The sequence below is a fragment of the Miscanthus floridulus genome, chromosome 6 (assembly GCF_019320115.1).
Source record: "Miscanthus floridulus cultivar M001 chromosome 6, ASM1932011v1, whole genome shotgun sequence".
Classification (NCBI taxonomy): domain Eukaryota; kingdom Viridiplantae; phylum Streptophyta; class Magnoliopsida; order Poales; family Poaceae; genus Miscanthus; species Miscanthus floridulus.
The window spans coordinates 48,636,696-48,657,916 of NC_089585.1; the positions used below are offsets into that span (position 1 = coordinate 48,636,696).

At 44.4% G+C, this 21,221-nt stretch overlaps 1 protein-coding gene across 1 annotated transcript; it reads left to right on the forward strand.

Moving 5' to 3' along the window:
* Positions 1–239: 239 nt before the first annotated feature.
* LOC136456010 (AMSH-like ubiquitin thioesterase 3) lies at positions 240–13,414 on the forward strand. Its single transcript, XM_066455760.1, has 14 exons — positions 240–480; positions 727–791; positions 873–945; positions 1,226–1,396; positions 1,534–1,619; positions 2,772–2,877; positions 2,969–3,015; positions 4,198–4,519; positions 4,709–4,798; positions 4,875–4,937; positions 5,085–5,159; positions 11,632–11,694; positions 12,235–12,287; positions 12,886–13,414. The coding sequence occupies exons 1-14, from the start codon at positions 355–357 to the stop codon at positions 13,064–13,066; spliced, it is 1,521 nt and encodes a 506-aa protein (XP_066311857.1). The 5' UTR covers positions 240–354; the 3' UTR covers positions 13,067–13,414.
* Positions 13,415–21,221: the final 7,807 nt, after the last annotated feature.

Genomic DNA, 21,221 nt, shown 5'->3' on the forward strand with positions numbered 1-21,221 from the left:
GATATTAATAAAAAGAAATTATAGGATCCGTCAGCATTCCACGAGACGAATTTATTAAGCCTAATTAATCCGTCATTATCGCATGTTTACTGTAGCATCACATTGTCGAATTATAGACTAATTAGATTTAAAAGATTCTTCTCGTAAATTAATTTTAAACTATATAATTAGTTTTATAATTAGTATATATTTAATAATCCAGTTACGTGTCCAACGACTAAAAGTTTAGGAAACTAGACCGCAGCCGCCCTTCACAGCTACCGAAGTCTACATCCATTCCTCCCCTTCCTAACCCCGCGTCGCCCACGAGCTCGCCGTTCCGGCAGAGGGGAGGACCTCGCCGGAGCAGAGGCCATGGGGCCACCGCAGCCAGCCAGGGCCGGTGCCATCAACATCGAGGCGTGCGCGCGGCCGATCGCCGTCGACCACCGCATCAGCCTCCCCTACTACTTCCGCATCGCGAGCAGCCTCCTCCGACAGGTCGAAACCCTAACCATCCCCCGGAGCCCAGCGTGGTGGATCGCTCCTTCGTTTCTAGATCTCATCTCTTGTCGCTTAACGCATAGCTTTCTGGTTGTGTAATGGGCGATTGGCCGCAGTTCTCCTCGATGGTTTTGGGCGATGCGATTCGACGAATTGGGGATTATTTTTGTTACGTCGTTAATGCGACTGCTAAAGTGTTGAATTAGACTGTGTTTAATTTTGGTACTCCGATGTTGTTGGCAGGCTAATATATATCGGAACGAGAGTAACTTCCTCGACCTGTATGTCATCCTTCTGAGATACTCGAGGTGGGCTGGGCATTCAGTCACATTTATACTCACTGTTGGTCATCTGTATTGATGTTATAGTTGACATCTGATTGGCTGCAGCTTGCTGTGCGAGACGATTCCGAAGCATCGTGATTACCATGCCTTCAAGTTAAGAGAAAAGGCATTTTTTGATGTAATTTCTCTCAGCTCAACTTTAGAGATTATCTTTGTTATTCAAAGTTGGTGAAGTGTACAATTTTGCATGATTGGATATCACAAATCTCTAGCCTTAGATATACTTTTGAGGAACAGTCTTTTCTGATCCCAGATGTTGGGCACTTAGACGTAGAACACCTTGCAAATATTGATGTTCTTTTGCCTTCTCCAATTGATCTCTGAATTCCTTTCTTGTGACTGGTCTTGTATGATCTTCCCCAGATGTTTATCTAAAAATGAATGGTCTGTTGTTGCAGAAACTTATTGATGTTATCAAGGAGCTTGAGACATTGAAGCCAGTTGTGCAGCGGCAGGTTGCCGAGCATAACAGAGGAGGTACTGTGGAATCTAATACTAATAGTCTAAATGGAAACTATGGTACAACTCATAGGATAGAGCAGCGTACTCCAAGCTATTATACTCCACAGGTATGCACTGCATCACACTGCATTTTCTAGCCTGTAATATTGTGAAGCATTCTGGGAAGAAGAGATGGAGAATATGTACTTTTAGATTCTCAAGTGCTTTACTTATGTTATAATTCCTTATTCTTTTTCTTCTTTAGCCATTTGTAGGCAGCACTAATGGAGCATTGCAAAAACCCTTCCATGCCGGGAGACAAGTGGCATCGTTACCGAGCGTCCAGAAACAGTATGCATACCTTTTGGTCATTTTTATGTCTGTGATATGTTATTGTTTCACTTTGCTTAGCTATAGTGTGGACATTTAGTTATTTTCTTATTTAACAGCTAGCCACTACTTACGTTAAGGGAAGATTAGCTGACATGTTGGTTAGCTAACAAACTACTCCCTCCACTTCCATGCTTGTTGTTTTGGACATGGACACGGCCTTCCGAACATAGCTTTGGCTATGATTTTCTATTATAATATATACCAAAAAATCAACAAATATATGATTTTATCAAAGTACCTTTTAAGACTAAATGACTAATCTGTACATGATGTCTTCAAAATAATATTTTAAAAGTTAGTGACAGTCAATCAAAGTTCTAAAAGTTTGGCCTCAAACTTGTCCAAAACAGCAAGAATTATGGAACTAGAGGGAGTACAATGTAGTAGCTTGATGATTGCAAAACAAAACTGTTGGCTTATAGGGAGCATATGATCCTCATATAGTAACCTAATTCTTAGGGCGTGTTCGAGAAAGAAAAGTTAATTATTAATGTTGCTTGCAAGAAACAGAGCATATATTGTTTAGAATTATTTTGTTTTTCCTCAATTGTAACCAAACATGACTATAGTTCATTCCTCAGAATCTTCACTAGATGGCTTGGGTTACCAGTTCAAGGATCTAGCTCTAGTTGAGCAGTTCATTTTTTTAATAATTAGTTAAACGTAGTTTCTCTTTATCCTATCAGTCAGTATTACTTTTATCGATACTTTTTTTTTGAAACGTTTATCGATATGTTCTGAATTTCCTACAACTAGATAAATGAATTTATACCTCCTAGAATAACACTGCATCTAGGGTTTTCTGTTGATTGGTCATTCCAAATGCTTTATATTTGTAAATTAAAAAAACAACATTCTTGCATGAGGAAAAAGACAGGAGGCTTACAAAATTATTGTTGTTGCAAGAGGTCAATAACTTATGTAGTTATGTGCTGTCAGAATCATAGTTTCCCTTCGTCTGACTATTATTTTCTTCTCTAGACTGTTCATATTGTCCAGTGTGCTCCCTTTAGATAAAAGATGGCCTATTCTTTCCCTGATCTTTTTTTTTAATTTTCTTTTGGTACTTTTGAGCAATAGACCTTGTCATCTGTTATCTAAACTATGCAGATTTATGAATCTACCATATCCAAAAGAAGAAACACTAGCTAGACACTCCATATTAGGACCTAATGGTCTTAATGGCCGATGGAATGGGCCTGTTACTGGAATTAAGGTATAGTTATTTTCCTTCATTGTTTAATGTTTGTTGAGAATTTGATCACATACAAGCATTATCTTATGCATTTACCTACTGCTTGTTACAGGTTCAGTATCCAAGCAATTTTGAATTAACTCAAAATGATATAACAAGGTGATAGCTCATTACCTCCGATAGTTTTAGCAGAAGTATACTTTTTCCATTGTTCTCATTTCTGTTGCAATGTGTAATTCCTTTCTACCTCCACCGGTTATGCCTCTTAACTGGGATACCTTAGGATATGAACTGTTTCATGTGAAATTCTTTCTTCTAAATCCTGTTGTAGAGGATTAAAAAATTATACCGTCCCAGCAGCATGTATCAGGTTACTGGAAAACCAAAATAATCCAACTGTTGTAAAAAATAGCAAAGGGCTGTTTTATTTAAAATTCATTGATTTGGAGAGATTCTACTGTTCTATGTTCAAAATGCAGATCTGGCAATATCTTTATTTCCTTAATCATGAAATATGATCATTTTTTGGAAGATTTATGTCATTTGTACTTTATATTGGTTTCTTTTTAATATTCAATGTTTGGGTTTATGTTGTACTTGGGCAATATAAACACATGTATGTCCTATGCGTTCGTTAATATTTTGATTTCCTCTGTGTTTGTTTTCACAAGGTACCTGTACATTTGGAGATCCCAATTTTATTTTAGCAATAATTATTCCACAATACATGACAATAATTTCATATGGTTACAGTAATTTACTAATGAAGGGCGGGCCTGGTGCAAGCGGTAGAGTCTTACCGCCTGTGACTGGAAGGTCCCGGGTTCGAGTCGCGGTCTCCTCGCATTGCACAGGCGAGGGTAAGGCTTGCCACTTACACCCTTCCCCAGACCCCACATAGAGCGGGAGCTCTCTGCACTGGGTACGCCCTTTTTTACAGTAATTTACTAATGGTAAACATGAGATATTGGCAAGGTGAATGAAGCTTACTGTTTCTTAGTTATGGAGTAATGTTGTAATGGTTTTTCTGTTTTAGAAATTTTAGCTATTTTTTACAAATTTGCACAAATATTTTAAATATTTTGTACCAACGTAAAGGCACCTGAACATGTATTGCTCAAGTGGACTCTGTCAAATAGAATTTTGAAAGAAAGATTACTTGATCACCTAAGTTAAAAGAGAAACTTAGCCTTGTGTATGAGATTAGACTAGAGGAGACATGTATGAAAATGATTGGAGGGAGATGCAGTTAGTCATGTCTATTTGGAAACTAGTCCATCCTCATAGCTATGCCATTTTGTTTCCTATTGCTTGACATTATCAGATGCTTTGCTTCTGCAGTTTAGTGCCATCCATCTTGAACCAAGATGATTCGCATAGTCCCAGTACTGCACCTCCACCTCCAGATAGCTCCTCAAATGACAATGATGATATGAAATCTGTTCTCTCTCTTGATGATGGTCGATGGTCTGTGCCAGCGGAAGAACGCACTCCACTTCCTTCTGCTAGTTTGGAAGAAGAGTTGTTCCAATTGAATATCAAACAACCTTCTCCTCCACCAGTTCTGGCAGAGGTACAAAGGCCAATTTCTCCATCAAGAGTTGCTGATCCAACACCAGGTCTTCCGACCTCAGGAACTGCCCGTTTTCAGAACTTGCATGTTGTAAGTTTGAAATGCATCTTTTTCCTTTATAAAATCTATATCAATCATCACATTGCATTTCATGCATACATATTTTATTTATAACAATTTAGGTTCTTCCATCTATTTCGTTTCTAACATTTCTAAATTCTAACTCATGTACTTTTTTAACTTACTTTGATTGTTTATTTCATTGTGCGTTGTTGTTAGCCGATCAAGTTGATGGAGTGTTTTCTAAGGGTTGCTGAGTCAAACACCAAAAGAAGCTTAGAAACCTGTGGGGTTCTTGCTGGTACCCTGGTATGAATACATCACTTATAGGAAATAAGAATGGTGGTTTGCTGGATTTCTGACACTTCGTATTTTTTTCATGTAGAAAAAGAGGACTTTTTATGTGACAACCTTAATTATTCCAAAGCAGAAATCAACATCTAATACGGTAGGATCTTAGTTTTTACTTTTTATCTTTGTCTTCACCGTTCCATTCCTATTCTTTTTATTGCAAAGTTAACAACACATGCAATGCTGTACGCTTGTACCCCTGTACTTGAGTTTAGTACTGAATGGCATGACTTTCTTTGTCCAGTGTGAAGCTACAAATGAAGAAGAACTATTTGAAGTTCAGGACACAGGCTCACTGTTCACTCTTGGTTGGATTCATGTGAGTTCTATCTAACTTGGACACTTTCTTTTGGTTTCTCAAGTGAAGTGAATAAGGTAGATGTACTCTACTCCCTCCGTCCTGTAATATAAGGTATCCAAGCATTCAAATTTGTCCCAAATTATAATGGATTTTAGGTGTACAAACCCTCTAAAAGGAAACATTCACATGCATACCTACCAGGCTACCATTAATGTCTACCACCAATCCAAATATGGTAATCAGGGAGGGTTACATGTGCATTTGTTTACCATATAATGTCCTAAAATTGCTCAGATACCTTAATATTTCAGGACGGAGGGAGTATGTCTCCATCCCCTAGAGAAGGAAAAAAAGGGTATATGGATTACACTTAGGGATGCAAGTCCCTCATTTTTGGGTCATTGGGTCAACCTTAAACTTGTTAAGATGAACTAGAATGTCATGCCATGTAATTAATTTAGGGAGAGACATGAACTAGGCTAGCTGACCCACAAAACACCATTGGATACCCACTTGCGCCCTTGACTACACTCAATATTTGTAAGAACATACTGATGAAGATGCTTACTTGTTTTCAAGCTACTTCTGCCTTGTGCAAAAATATCTGCTTAAGCATTGCAAGTGCTTTATAAATATGGATATTATGATATGAAAAATCTTTAGCTTGGTTTGACCTGTCATGGAACATGGAAGCTTGGGTGTCTGATAGAGATTTTTGCCTATGGTCTTCATTTCTGCTACACCAGGCTGAGTCTCTGTTATGGTCGGTCAAGTGTATCAGAGGCGCAAGCGTGCAAGTGGCTAGGTGCAACGCGCGCATGCGCCGGCGCGGGGTGACCGCGCCCAGGTTCAGTCCAGATTCGGAGTCCTAGTTTCTAGGATCTTGTTTTGATTCAGTTCAAGTTGTTAGGCAGGGAGTAATTTTAGGAACTTTCAGTTGTAAGATTGGAACATATAAGCCAATCAATTATTCAATAATGAGGCAGCTGGAGATTGAGAAAGCTCTCTGGCCCTTGAGCCCCAGTCGACTCTCTCTCGTCTCTGTTGCCGCCGGCCGTCAGGACGGCGTCGAACGTGCACCACCGCCGAGAGACTCGCCCCAAACCTCCCACATCCCATAGCTACAACCTCCGGAGCATCACTAACGATCCTAACAATCTGGTATCGTGGTCAGGCCTGATGTCCGGAGTTCACACCACCACCGTTCCGCCCACCTACGCCGTTTCCCCAACCACCACCGCCGCCGCAGCCAATACCACCACCGTGACCACCACCACCGTTCCGCCCCCGCCACCACCCTCGCTGCTGCCGTTTACGGTCTGCAGCGACAGATGGGCCAGTTCGCCACAAGGCTGTCGGCCATGGAGGGCCGCACTTCACCATCACCAGCCGGTCCATCGTCCCTCGTCTCGCCGTCCACCGCTCTCCCGTATGGGCTGCCGGGGTACGGCGGCATCCCACCGTTGCCTACCACGGACTCCGCCGTGGTTCATACCGCGGCGCAGGGGCAGCAGTCAGGGCCACCACCGATGCTGCCAATCCACCAGATTCCGTTCCCACATTCGCCGTCTCCATTGCCGTCGTTCGACATGTCCCTGCCTCAGCAGCAACCGGCGCCGTACGAGGGACACGCGGACGCGTTGGGCGTTCCGCGCTTCCAGAAACTGAACTTCCCCACGTTCGACGGCGTCGAGACCCTCTCGGCTGGCTGAACAAGTGTGACCACTTCTTCAGGGCACAGCGCACGCCGGAGGGCGACAAGTTATGGCTGGCGTCCTTTCACATGAATGGTGTGGCGCAGCAGTGGTACTACATGCTCGAGCGCGACTACAGCGACGTCAGCGCCATCTCCTGGCCGCTGTTCAAGGCACTATGTTACCAGCGCTTCGGACCAGACCTCGCCACCAACCATCTCTCCGATTTGGCGCGGCTACCGTTCGAGGGATCCGTTCAGCGGTACCAGGAGGCGTTCCTGGCTCGGCTAGCGCACGCCGAGCCCCTCACCCCGATGCAGCAGGTGCGGCTCTTCACCGGGGGCCTACCCGAACCCATCCGCACCGATGTGGAGCTGCGCGTGCATACGAGCGCCGCGCGGCTGCCCTGGTGCCGGTGGCGCCCAGCCGGCCACCACGCCCACCGCCGCGACAGCAGCCGCTGGCCCTGCTAGCGCCAACGTCGACACAGCTGCAGCTGCCGGTGCCGGCCGCGACCCCGACGACTCCACCTCGACCGTTCAAACGGCTGTCGCCAACGGAGATGGCGGATCGCCGGAGCAAAGGGCTGTGCTACAACTGCGACGAGCCGTACGTTCGCGGCCACCGATGCCAGCGCCTCTTCTACTTGGAGGTCACCGACTTCCACGACTCGGAGCCCCCCCTGCCGGATGAGGAGCAGTCCCCACAGCCGGCGGTAGACGAGCTGCCACCGCTTATCTCGCTGAGCGCGATCACCGGCATTCGGACGGCGGACACGATGCAAGTCCACATCGCCATCGGCAACTATGAGCTCACTGCCCTCATCGACTCCGGGTCCACTCATAACTTCATCAGCTCCGCTGCAGCTCGCCGCGTCGGCCTCCACTTCCAAGACAGCAAGGGCGCTCACGTGGTGGTTGCCAACGGCGACCGCGTGGCGTGCCGCGGCCTGGCTCGCGCCGTAGCCATCCGCATCGGCGAAGAACACTTCACTGTCGACTGCTACACCATTCCACTCGACTGCTACGACATGGTCCTGGGTGTCAAGTACTTACGCACCCTGGGCCCTATCTTGTGGGACTTCGACGACCTGTGCATGGCGTTCTGGCACAACGGCAAGCGCGTCCTCTGGAAGGGGATCGGCTCCATGCGCACGGACACTCCACCAGCGGGGCGGCTGCATGCGGTTCGCGATGCCGAGCCAGCATTATTGGACCGGCTGCTGGACTCCTTCAGCGACATCTTCGAGTCCCCAGCTGGCCTGCCACCCGCACGCCCCTGTGATCATCGCATTCATCTGCTGCCGAACACCGCGCCGGTTGCGGTCCGCCCCTACCGATATCCGCAGCTCCAGAAGGACGAGTTGGAGGCGCAGTGCACGACCATGCTTGAGCAGGGCATAATTCGCCCGAGCACCTCTCCGTTCTCCGCGCCGGTGCTGCTAGTGAAGAAACCGGACGCGTCATGGAGATTTTGCGTGGACTACCGCGCACTGAACGACCACACCGTCAAAGATAAGTTTCCAATCCCTGTGGTCGAGGAGCTCATCGACGAACTGCACGACGCCAAATACTTCACCAAGTTGGATCTTCGCGCCGGGTACCATCAGGTGCGCGTCTACCCGGAGGATGTGGCCAAAACGGCGTTCCGCACGCATCACGGGCACTTTGAGTTCCTAGTGATGCCGTTCGGCCTTACCAATGCGCCGGCAACGTTCCAGGCATTGATGAACGCAGTACTGCAGCGGTTCCTGCGTAAGTGTGTCCTTGTATTTTTTGATGACATACTCATATACAGCGCCTCCTGGACCGAGCACTTGCAACATCTACGTGCGGTCTTCACCGAGCTCCGCGCGCATCAGCTGCGCCTCAAGCGCTCTAAGTGCGCCTTCGGCACCTCGTCGGTGGCGTACCTCGGGCACATCATATCTGCGTCCGGGGTAGCCATGGATAGCGAGAAGGTAGCGGCTGTGGCGTCGTGGCCGCAGCCCACGTCGGCGCGTGGCCTCCGCGGGTTCCTCGGCCTCGCCGGGTACTACCGGCGCTTCATCAAAGACTTTGGCAATGTCGCAGCGCCCCTCACCAAGCTGCTGCGCAAGGACGGCTTCCAGTGGACCGACGAAGCAACCGCGGCGTTCAACGCCCTCAAGGAGGCGCTGTCCACGGCGCCGGTCCTGCACCTTCCCGACTTCACAATGGAGTTCGTAGTGGACTGCGATGCGTCGGGCACGGGGTTTGGCGCTGTACTTCACCAAGGCGCCGGACCCCTGGCCTTCTTCAGCAAGCCATTCGCCGCCCGGCACTTGAAGGTGGCGGCGTATGAGAGAGAGCTCATTGGCCTTGTACAGGCAGTGCGCCATTGGCGGCCCTACCTGTGGGGGCGCCGGTTTGTGGTGCGCACGGATCACTACGCGCTCAAATACATGCTCGATCAACGACTCTCCACGGTACCGCAGCACCAATGGATCAGTAAGTTGTTCGGGTTTGATTTCGCTGTGGCGTACAGGCCGGGCCGGTTGAACACGGTTGCCGATGCTTTGTCTCGCCGTGAGCTGCCGGCAGAGCACCTTGCTGCCCTGTCATCACCCACGTTCAGCCTCTACGACGATCTCCGCGCGGAGCTCTAGGCTGACGCCACGCTGCGCCACCTGCGTGACACCATAACGGAGTCGCGTGGTGCGCCGTGGCATGTCGCGGACGGCCTGATCCTGCGTGGGTCCGCCGTCTACGTTCCGCCGACGTCCCGCCTCCTCGTCGACGTGCTGCAGCTGGCACACACGGCGGGACATGAGGGCGTCCAAAAGACCTTACAGCGGCTCCGCCTCAGTTTCGCCGTGGACCATGATCGCAGGGTGGTGCGCGACTACGTCCGCTCCTGTTCGGTGTGCCAGCGGAACAAGACAGACACACTACATCCAGCCGGCCTGCTGCAGCCATTGGAGGTGCCCTCTCAGGTTTGGCCTGATATTTCGCTTGATTTTGTCGAAGGGCTTCCCAAGGTGAACGGCAAAAGCATCATCCTCACGGTGGTCGACCGCTTTTCGAAGTATGCACACTTCATTGCGCTCGGCCACCCGTATACGGCATCCTCGGTCGCGCGCGCGTTCCTCACCGATATCGTCCGGCTACATGGGGTTCCGGCCTCCATTGTGAGTGACCGTGATCCCGTGTTCACCGGCAACGTATGGCGCGGCCTGTTCAAGATGGCGGGCGTCCAACTACGCATGAGGACTGCCTTCCATCCACAGACGGACGGGCAGTCCGAGGCAGTGAACAAGACCATCGCCATGTATCTGAGGTGCATCTGTGGTGACCGCCCTCGCACGTGGCTGGAGTGGCTTCCGTGGGCTGAGTTCTGCTATAACACGGCGTTCCACTCCGCCTTGCGCTCTACGCCTTTTCAGGTGGTCTATGGCCGGGCACCTCCCCCGTTGCTGCCCTATGAACCGGCCACGGCGCGCACGGCCATCGTCGACACACTCCTGCAGGACAGGGACGTCTTCCTGGCTGATGTTCGCGATCGACTCCTCCATGCACAGAACTACACCAAGAAGCACTATGATGCGCACCACCGTGCGCTGGAGTTCAACGTCGGCGATTGGGTGCTTCTTCGCCGCCTCCACCGCCCGGCGCAATCGCTGCTGCCTGGCCGTCGGGGCAAGCTAAGCCCTCGCTTCGCCGGGCCGTTCCTGGTGCTGGAACGCATAGGCGACGTCGCCTACCGCCTGCAGCTCCCGGAGCATGCGCGCATCCACGATGTGTTCCACGTTGGCGTCTTGAAGCCCTTCCACGGCACCCCGCCCGCGACTACGCCGGCGCTTCCACCGCTCCGCAACGGTCGTATCCTTCAAGCTCCAGCCCACGCCCTGCGCGCCCAGCTCCGTCGTGGCGATTGGCATGTTCTCATCCACTGGGCAGGACTGTCGGCCGATGAAGCTACCTGGGAACCCCTCGCTGAGTTTCGCCAAGCCTTCCCGGACTTCCAGCTCGAGGACGAGCTGTTTGTCGACGGCGGGAGAGATGTTATGGTCGGTCAAGTGTATCAGAGGCGCAAGCGTGCAAGTGGCTAGGTGCAACGCGCGCATGCGCCGGCGCGGGGTGACCGCGCCCAGGTTCAGTCCAGATTCGGAGTCCTAGTTTCTAGGATCTTGTTTTGATTCAGTTCAAGTTGTTAGGCAGGGAGTAATTTTAGGAACTTTCAGTTGTAAGATTGGAACATATAAGCCAATCAATTATTCAATAATGAGGCAGCTGGAGATTGAGAAAGCTCTCTCTGGCCCTTGAGCCCCAGTCGACTCTCTCTCGTCTCTGTTGCCGCCGGCCGTCAGGACGGCGTCGAACGTGCACCACCGCCGAGAGACTCGCCCCAAACCTCCCACATCCCATAGCTACAACCTCCGGAGCATCACTAACGATCCTAACAGTCTCATTGTGCATGTTGAGCAGTGCCTGATCCAGCGCTTTTGTCTTATCTTATTGGTCGTACAGAAGAATTTGACCAACATTTAGCATGTTTGCATAGCATTGTATGTACTACACTATGATTTATCATTTAACTTTGACATCATGCACTTGCATGTTTATATTATACGTGGCCGTTACAATTTTGGTATTAAATATTCTTCCAATCTTTCAGGAGCTGTATCTTTTAAATTACATGCGGTGTTTGATGTTTTTTTTGTACCTGCAAAAGTGCAAATAGTCTTGGAATTACTTGGAACTGTGGTTGCATTGGTTGACTGATTGCTTTACTCATGCTAGAGAAAATATCACATTCTTCAATGTTTTTTTTCCCAGACGCATCCGACACAGTCCTGCTTCCTTTCTTCCATTGACCTCCACAATCATTATTCTTATCAGGTAATGCTGGCAGACTGGATCTCATAATATGTTTCTGCTTATTTGATGGCACAGTTCTCTGGTTATTACTGCAACCAGTCCCTCAGCCATTGATCTTATTTGATTCATAACTATTCTTTTTATTGTTTAAATTTGGAAAAACTTACTGGATTCTAGCTATTGTGAAGATGTTCTCCAATACTAATACATGTTCTTAGTGCGCTTTCATAGTTCCAGATTTGAATGATCCAATGGAGTAGCTCAATGAGATTTGGTTCTTCTACTATTCTTCAATAGAATAAGCTTAATGACTGGTCACACTAGGTTTAATTATGTTCAATTCTCTTCTGGAATACTAATCCATACCCAAAGATTAGATTTGGCAAAGTGTTTTCTAGTAATTAAATTTTTGGTATCCGCTTGTTATGTGTGCCCTCCCCCCCCCCCCCCCCCCCCCCCCCCCCCCCCCCCTCCAAAAAAAAAGTATCTACTGGTCTATCAATTGAAAATACCTAATGTTTTACTTTGATTATGTGGTTTGCCTTTTCTTTTTGCTGATAGGTCATGCTACCTGAAGCAATTGCAATAGTTATGGCACCTACTGACACAACAAGGTTATCCTTCTATGCTGTTGATATCCATTATTTGCATTTTTTTCAACACTTCTGTTGATATATGATACTGTACATCATTTCCTGATACTTAATTTCATGGGTGCCAAATTATTCAATGTTTCATCTATTTTCCAATGTTTACCAATGTTCCAAAATAACTTGGTTAGTAAGGAACATATAGTTTCAGGAAGTGTGACTAGCTTAAACTGGTTCAGGTGGGAGGTGTGGTAGTGCATCTCAACCACCTAGGTTTGAGTCCTCTTCGACTCGAATTTGTGCACCTTTTCCTTCTTAATGAAAAGAGCCTAGTTCCAGTGTTCCACTAGATTGGGTCTCATTTGGTTTGAGGAATGTATGGTTTCTTTAGGTCATCATTGTCTTTGCAAGCTTTAAAATATAAATTATCTACGTTGTAAACCTGTTTGGTTGTGGTTATTGTTTTATCCATAGGTTTGGCAAATCTTCTCGTACCTGGAGTTAACTGGCTTTTTTGTTGTTTGGCAGCTTGCTAGTTTGTGTTACCCTTTCTGTAGTTTGTAAGCATCGTAGCATCAGAAGACATCTGACTGTGATCATGGTTATGTATTTGTTTGACCAGAAAACATGGTATATTTCATCTCACGGATCCAGGTGGTATGGGCGTGATCCATGATTGTCAAGAGAGAGGTTTCCATCCTCATAAGGCACCTCTTGATGGTTCGCCAATCTATGAGCAGTGCTCCCATGTGTACATGGACACCGATATAAAGTTTGATATGACTGATCTCCGAGAACGATGACGAAGCTCAACTTTTTTGGGTTTATTTTGGAGCCTATACTTCTCACAGTTAAATCTTATTGCTGCCTTATTTTTTCTTAGTTGTGCTGAAGATTTGTGAATTCTTATATAAGCTGTTGTACATAGCTATTGCATTGTATAGAGAACAATTGAGTTAATGATACCATTGATAATCTGCAAAGCCATTGATGCTTTGTTGTAATTCTTTCCTTTAACCTCGCAAGGCTTGTTTGTGTGGCAAGATGAGGAAGTGGTGTCTAGATTGTATGCCATGCCAATTGTACATCCTTGAATATTTGACCTAAAGAGCATCAAATATCACTGAATGTTAAAGCTCTAATATTTCTCAGACTTTAGGTTTCATTGTTGCTGTTCTGCAGGCTTTAAATGATTATATGGTGTTTTCTCGTTCTAGCTATGTTGTAGTGCCACCTGGAAGGAGGGCCTTGTTTGAGACAAATTGGGGACGCCAGTGTGGTTTGTTACGAATACTAAATCGCTGCTGAAAGTTTAGTGGACTGTAGACAAATGTATCCTTTATTTCACTCGTGTGCAGAGAAACTTTGCTCGATGTATTGGAGTTAGGATCTGCTTACACAAAAAGTGAGTTTAGAATCATGAGCAAGTTTTATTTATTAGGCCAGATCTTATAAATTCTTCCATAAAACCGAACTGGTTCGGCCATGCAGACGCTGTCTCAGTCTATGGTCTTGCTTCGATTATACGGAGTTATACACCACAATATATACCAAAGTTTGCGCCATTACTAAGGTGTCGAAAATCACTACCAAAGTTTGCGCCCATTTGCGCCATTACTAAGGTGTCGAAAATCACTCTACCAAAGTTTGCGCCATTACTAAGGTATTGAAAATCACTCAGGGCCTGTTCGGGAATGGACACCTGGAACAATTCACAGCCGGAACGATTGTCTAATTTGTATAACATAGCAGCAATAATTCTAGCCTCATTCCACACTAACTGAACAGGCCCTCAAGAGTTTTGTTTCATCTCTGGTGCATGCAAATTATATTGGAATCCTGGCTCGATTCGAGATTAATTAGTATAAACAACTATTGTTACATTTTAGATAAAATTACAACCTAGAGAACAATAAGAAGGATTGGAGTAGCTTAGTTGGTCCCTAGTTGGTTAGAGCGTCTGGTCTTAACCGCAAGATCGGAGGTTCAAGACCTCCCTCTATCGTATTTTTGTCCTATTTGTTTTCCCTCTTTTTTATTTTTTAACAATATATTCTTTTCTAACTTTTTTGTCTAAAAATACAATTTATCCCTTTTGTTTGTCCTTTTACCATTTCTCCCTCTTTTTTGAAACAATTACACCTTTTTGTTTGTCCTGTCCTTTCTTTTTATCCATTTTGCTGTCTTTATTCTCTTTTTGTTTGGCCACTTTTAGCATGTTTCTAGTTTTTTTTCTCCTTTCAATTGTCCTGTCTTCTCTTTTAGCATTTCTTCCTATCATTTTTAAATAAATTTACAATTTATCCTTTTTTGTCGTATCTTTTCTCTTTCTGTTTGTCCTCTTTCTAGCATTTTTTCCCTCTCTCCTCTTTTTTCCTCTTGTTTTCTAAAATTAAATTTTGACTTACTCCTTTTTGTTTGTCCCATGTTTTTATTTTTAGTATTTTCTTTTTCTCTCTTTCCCCTTTTCGTGTCTTCTTTTAGCATTTTCAATCTATTTTTTAATGTTTTCCCGTTATGTCTGTCCTGCTTTTTATTTTAGCATTTCTCTCAGTTTATCACTATTTGTCTGTTCTCTTTTTAGCAGTTTTCCCCTTCTCTCTTTTTTTTTCTGCATTTTGGCCTTTTTTGTTTGTCCTGTCTTTTCTTTTTAACATTTTTTGTTTGTCCTATGTGTTCCTCTTAGAATTTTCTCTCTATCTATTTTTCAAAAAATAAATTCACAACTTTATTAAATTTGTCTGTAGATATTATACACTACTGGAAACTGGGTGTTTGTCGAGTGCTAAATTGTTTGCCGAGTGTATTCTATCGGGCACTCGGCAAAGAAGCTATTTGTCACAAAACACTCGCAAAATAATTGCACTCGGCAAAAAGAGGTAAAAAAAACACTCGGCAAAGTTTGACACTCGACAAACGAGAAAAAAAAACACTCGACAAAAGCTAGGCACTCGGCAAAGTTCACATCCGTTAGTACGTGTGTCGTCAGTTAGTACATTTGCCGAGTGTTCATCAGTGAAAACACTCGGCAAACAAATACACTCGACAAAAGAGACCAAAAACACTCGGCAAAGAAATATGTTTGCCGAGTGCTAAACCTATGGCACTCGGTGAATAAATATGTTTGCCGAGCGTAAACATTTGACACTTGGCAAATAATTTTATTTTTTTCTCTTCTCACCTTGAAACTTTTTCTACTCTCCACAAACAACTTGTGGTATTCCATGTTAAAATTTGGTATATTTCTGGATCAGTTTGCTATATTTAATTAATTTATTGCATTTCTAAAAAATTTTAGTACAAGTCAAATTTCAACCGCAAATGATTCAAATAATAGAATAAAATGAGTAGAAAAATAATATTCATGTTATTGAGTCCAGTGTAAGGCCTTACCCGAGAAATGAAAAGAAATTTCAATGAAAAGAAATTTCAAACATCTTATTCAGAAAACACGACCACGAACATGTGGTCGATTAATTTTTAAATTCTAAAAAAAAACAAACGAAGTCTAAAAATCATGAGATTTGTCATGATGTGATGATATCATACATGGAGGCTGTGATAAAAAATTAAGAAGATTTCGTACAATTTGTCACGTACGATATTTACAAACCGAAGTATCTTAGAAGAAAAATCGTAGCGTGGAGAAGGATTCGGTAAGATTTGTCATGATGCGATGATATCATACTATATAGTTGCACATTGATTGAAAAAAAGGTACTATAGTTGCACGGTTAGCGGGTCACCAGTTGTCCAATTGCATCCATGCATGCTAATCCATCTCTCGACCGATCAGCGACAGCACGCCGAATTCCAATTCAGGCAACAATAGCAGGTGAAGTGGTGAACTTGCGGCCGTCCACACGTCACTTGTGACAGAATGTCGGTAGATCTCGCTCCCGTATCATAGGGTGTTTAGTTGGGTGAATTTTGGATTTTGGGCTACTGTAGCACTTTCGTTTTTATTTGACAATTAGTGTTCAATTATGGATTAACTAGGCTCAAAACGTTTGTCTCGTAATTTCCAAACAAACTATGCAATTAGTTTTTTTTCCGTCTACATTTAATGCTTCATGCACGTATCGCAAGATTCGATGTGATAGGTACTGTAGCACTTTTTGAGATTTTGGGTAGCAACTGAACACGCGCTCAGTCTTCGTCCTCGACTCCTCTTCGACTCCCTGGATCCTGTCTCGTGCTAGCACTACCAACATGGCAACGTATGCATTACTAGAGAACAGACTTTAGAACGATGTTTCAATTTGGCATTAGCCTCGGCATTTTTTATCCCGGGACTAGAAAGCCTTTAGTCCCGGTTGGTGTCTCCAACCGAGACTAAAGGTCTCTGCCCAACGGCTATACCGGGACTAAAAGTCCTCTAACCTTTAGTCCCGGTTGATAATACCAACCCAGACTAAAAGTAGACCCTTTAGTCCCAGTTGGTAACACCAACCCGAACTAAAGGACCCTTTAGTCCCGGTTGGTAACACCAACCGGGACTAAAGGTCTCCGGATGGGTTAGTTCAAAAGGAAAGCATCCCATCCATTGTTAGATGTGTTGTGTAGGTGGGGTGGTAAGCTACGCGTGAGACAGTGCGTGAGGTCTTGGGTTCGAATCTCACAGGGCGCAGCGGTGGAGGTATTATTATTTTTTAAAGCTGAGAGGATCTTTAGTCTCGGTTGTAGCAAACCGGGACTAAAGAACAACACCTTTAGCCCCGGATTGCTAGTCCCGGTGGAGTAGAGCTAGTTCTCAACCGGGACTAGATCTTATTTCTGTAGTAGTGACGTATGATATAGCTAAAAAGCTAGTACTTCCTAAGTTCCAAATTATAAGCCGTTCACGAGGTTTCTGATGCACACTGGCAGGTGGCTCTAATGGTCAATTTCTGCGCTTGGATTTCTTCGAGGTGACCACAATGACAGGGCACATGGCCTTAACTTTCTCAAGGTTCTTTGCAAGGATGGAGGCATACACAACGAACAACTCGTCAAGGATGTCCTCACCAAATTGGTTCCTGATCAGTGGCTCAATAATAGCTCTTATGATCTTGGCAATGTTTTTTGCCCAGCTAGAACAGTCGAGAACAACATCACCATCTGAGTCATCATGGGCATCCCAGTTTGACTCGAAGAGAGTCTAATGTCTTCAATGTCAAATAGGTCACTATGCTTGATCAACTGGGTCACCTCATCTACAGATGTTGAACGAGTTAAGTTTCTTCTTCTCCACACGGCCCTACAAATCAAAACATGCATCACATAGGGTTACAATAATATCATAATGTATTTATTGGTTGTGCAAAATAGAACCATCAGTTAAGCAACTCGACTGTTTTTTTTAGTGTCAACTGTATTTGACAAGGATGCAAGCGGATTTGTTAATGAACCCGAAGCGGGACTTAATTTCTGCAGGTTCCGTGAGAACCCTAAAAAAGTAGGTATATTTGCGGCTTCGCGGACAAGCCCGCTTTCATCCTAAGTAATTGATCTATATATTATTGATAAACTCTAGATTGATCTTTTGATGGTCTTCATTACTCATTTCGTAGAGTTCGAACATGGTTGTACATGCAATCCACCTTTTGGACTAGGTATGGAGCATTTCAGAAAGCAGTTCCCAAACACGTGCCACACCCCCTTGAATTGGCATCTCTCCCTGCTTTTGGTCAACAAATGTTAGTACCATATGACCACCAGATACAAGTTCTTCGTACCGCAGTTTCAGAAACAATTCAAAGTCCTTTTCCAAATTGTTCCCGGAACAGTTTTACCACAACTTGTGGAGTAGTCTTCCCAATATAGATGTTGCCACCATTCACTTGATTTCCATTTGAGAGATCCTCCGGGACCTAGATACCAAGTAGCATGAATAAGAAAATTAAAACAACAATACTCATTAGTTGTCCTTTCAAATGATCAAGACTGAAATCATTAGTTTGAAAATATAAGTCTACTTTATAGGAACTCACTGCTTGTTGCATTGAAGGGGTCGGATGTGTGTGTGTGTGTGGTGGTGGGGGGGACGCTCAATATTTACATTTTTTGTGCTCTTCCTATGTTATACTAATGGTGTGATATATAGATGTTGAAAGATTTAGACCCTATTCGTTTTCTATGACAACCAAGGGGAATGAGAGAGATCGAGGCATTGTTTGAATGTAGTCGGATTCGCATCAACCATGCTAGATGTGTTTATAATTCTTGTACGAATCACCAGAATCATTGCCAAGCGAGAGGTCAGGTGAGAAATATTTCGCTAAAAAATCACTAGAATCGTTTAGAAACAACAGTTAGCTGGTTTTGACATGATTCTGCTTTTCGTCCCCCTCAGTACTAGCAACCATAATTTTTCAATTATTTTTTAAGTGGAACAGGATTGTATTAAGTAGTTTTCACCTAAAAAAGTTCAGTTTTTTTAAAAACTATTTATATGATTTTTAATAAAAATAATATTTTTACATCAGAATTCAGCCCATTAGCTAAACAAAATCACAAAGCGATTCTGATTCATCATCTAAAATATGTGGCAGAACCGCCCGAAATAACACGTTTTCAGAGGCACTCGTCATCCACTAGACACTAAACACCTCAAAAGTTAGCTACATTGGACAGTTCCGTCGAGCACACCCTAAGGGAGAACTTGAACAATCCACGTTTTACACCCAGAATCCAATAATAAGAACGAGCTTACAATACTTAATTCATTTCATACAACAAGAGTTCTTGTAAATTATTTATTATAATACCAGAGTTCAGAGTGCGATAATTAAATAGCGAAATAAAAATAAACATCTAACGAAAATGATACAATGATCCGTCTGTGCCCACCAGAAGAATCATTTACACAAGAGCTTCTCCTCAAGCTGCACCTACAACAGAGGTAAATAAACTCTGAGTACACAATGTACTCGCAAGACTTACCTGACTAGTGGAAATAGTTTCCCGACTTTCAAGGATATGATAGGCAATATGAGTTTGTTATTTTCTTTTTATTTGCAAAAAGCATTAATAGAAGTACGTCCTTAAAATTAAGTTTAATTAGCAGTCCTGATTACTTCATTTGCTAACCATTCTAGGTGAGCACCTGTTCTACTTTCAAGCAAGGGTTGAGCAATCAGAACTATTTTACCATCATTCATCTTCCAGTTCTTACAACAGTGCTAGACCATAGCCAAGTCGTACCGTCTCACAGAAACTATGATTCGTGAACCAATGTATCCCAGCTGGGTACCCCGAAACACACGCCCTGTTTATATCCTAGGCACAAACAAGACCAACCCATTTTACTCCTATCATTAGGTCTAGGTTCCCCTCTAAACTTGGACTCCGAGCCCCCATACTTGAGACCCGGTCTCAATGTGGTGCTTAGACCTTCACCTTTCCCCGTCTCCAATTAGTCGGTCCAAAAAGAGCTGAAACCCACGACAAGAGCGCAACGAGCCTTCCCGCTCCCATAAGCAAGTATGTGCTTAGGATAATAAGTCTATGACCTGACTACCATCTATAGCAACAGATGGTCCTTAATCGATATGGACAGGGAAAACAGTGTAACCAAGCTAAGCTCCGTTGGCCGCGGGACACAACCTGTTAAACCCCACCAATACCCATACCATATCCCTGCCCTGTCTCTATTTTTCCTTTCGTCATTTTATCATGAGAGTAATTATAATAATCATCTATTGTGAGTAATGACAGGTTATAGATATATCTATGCATAGATATACCTAAGCATAGCAACTACTCGAACCTGCACTAGTAAGACTCTTAGGACAGATATATCTATGCATGTGGTTTTCATAAAAATGCCTATAATGTAAATGCACATCACATATATGTATTTAGTGATTATAAAAAATAAGGGTAATGAATCGGGGCTTGTCTTGGGCAGGCGTGGTGTCAGCTGAGTCAGTTAGTGATGGCTCTGAGATCTCCTGCACGAGAATCTCCTCCTCGATGATCTCCTCGAACTCGTGATCGCTGGTGGTCACGATCTTCGCCAACTCGTTCTCTACATGCATGCGATGATAATACAACACTTAGCATTTAGGCAACAACAACTCCTAAACTAAGAATACTCATAGTAAGCTATTAAGCTAGCTCTAATGACTAAGGTACTAAGCTAACTATCATCTTTACCAAGCAAAGTGTTGGGTTCAACTAACAAACACCTAGCTTTACAAATGAAGGATATATCTTTGTTTCTACTAATGATTTAATGTATATTTAAAACAAAGAGCATTTAAATACCCTAATGCTTAGTCTATTCTAAAGCTACAAAAATTACAGTGAGCACATAATAATACAATGAAGCTACCATAAAAATTTCAGGACTAAAGCTATCACCATTTACCACAAAAATTCCTACAATATTTAACCTAATAATATTAAGCACTCTCAAATGATTTAATAGCCCCTGGTATCAACATGTATATATATGAACTAAATACACTAACAGATAGAGCACAATTTTATGAACCTAACAAAATTTGTTTCACAATTTTTGGACACCTACATGATTTTATATGATTTACAAAAGATCAGCTCAAAAATTAAATTAGAAAACTATTTCTAATTCCTTATGAAAAAGAAAAATGAATTCTCCCGCGTGGCCCACACGCACGGCTCATGCAACACAGCACGCGGTGGCCCACGGTGTGGCCCACACGAGGACGGCCCATGCCGAGGAATCCCGCGCGCGTCGATGACTTTGTAAAAGAGACCTCGAACTCCTCTTAATTTACAATTAAGTACTAACACTATTTTCTCCTCTCTCAGAGCTTCTCACTTAACCCCTATCTTTTCTAGAATTCCCCCGTGCGCACCCCCGGCAACTCAGTGCATAGGCGGCACAGCGAGTGGCGGCACTAAGCGCCTACGTCGGCCACCTAGGACCTACGCTGGGACCTAACGACGGAGCACCACGGTGGCACAGTCACGTCAGCGACGACGGGGAGG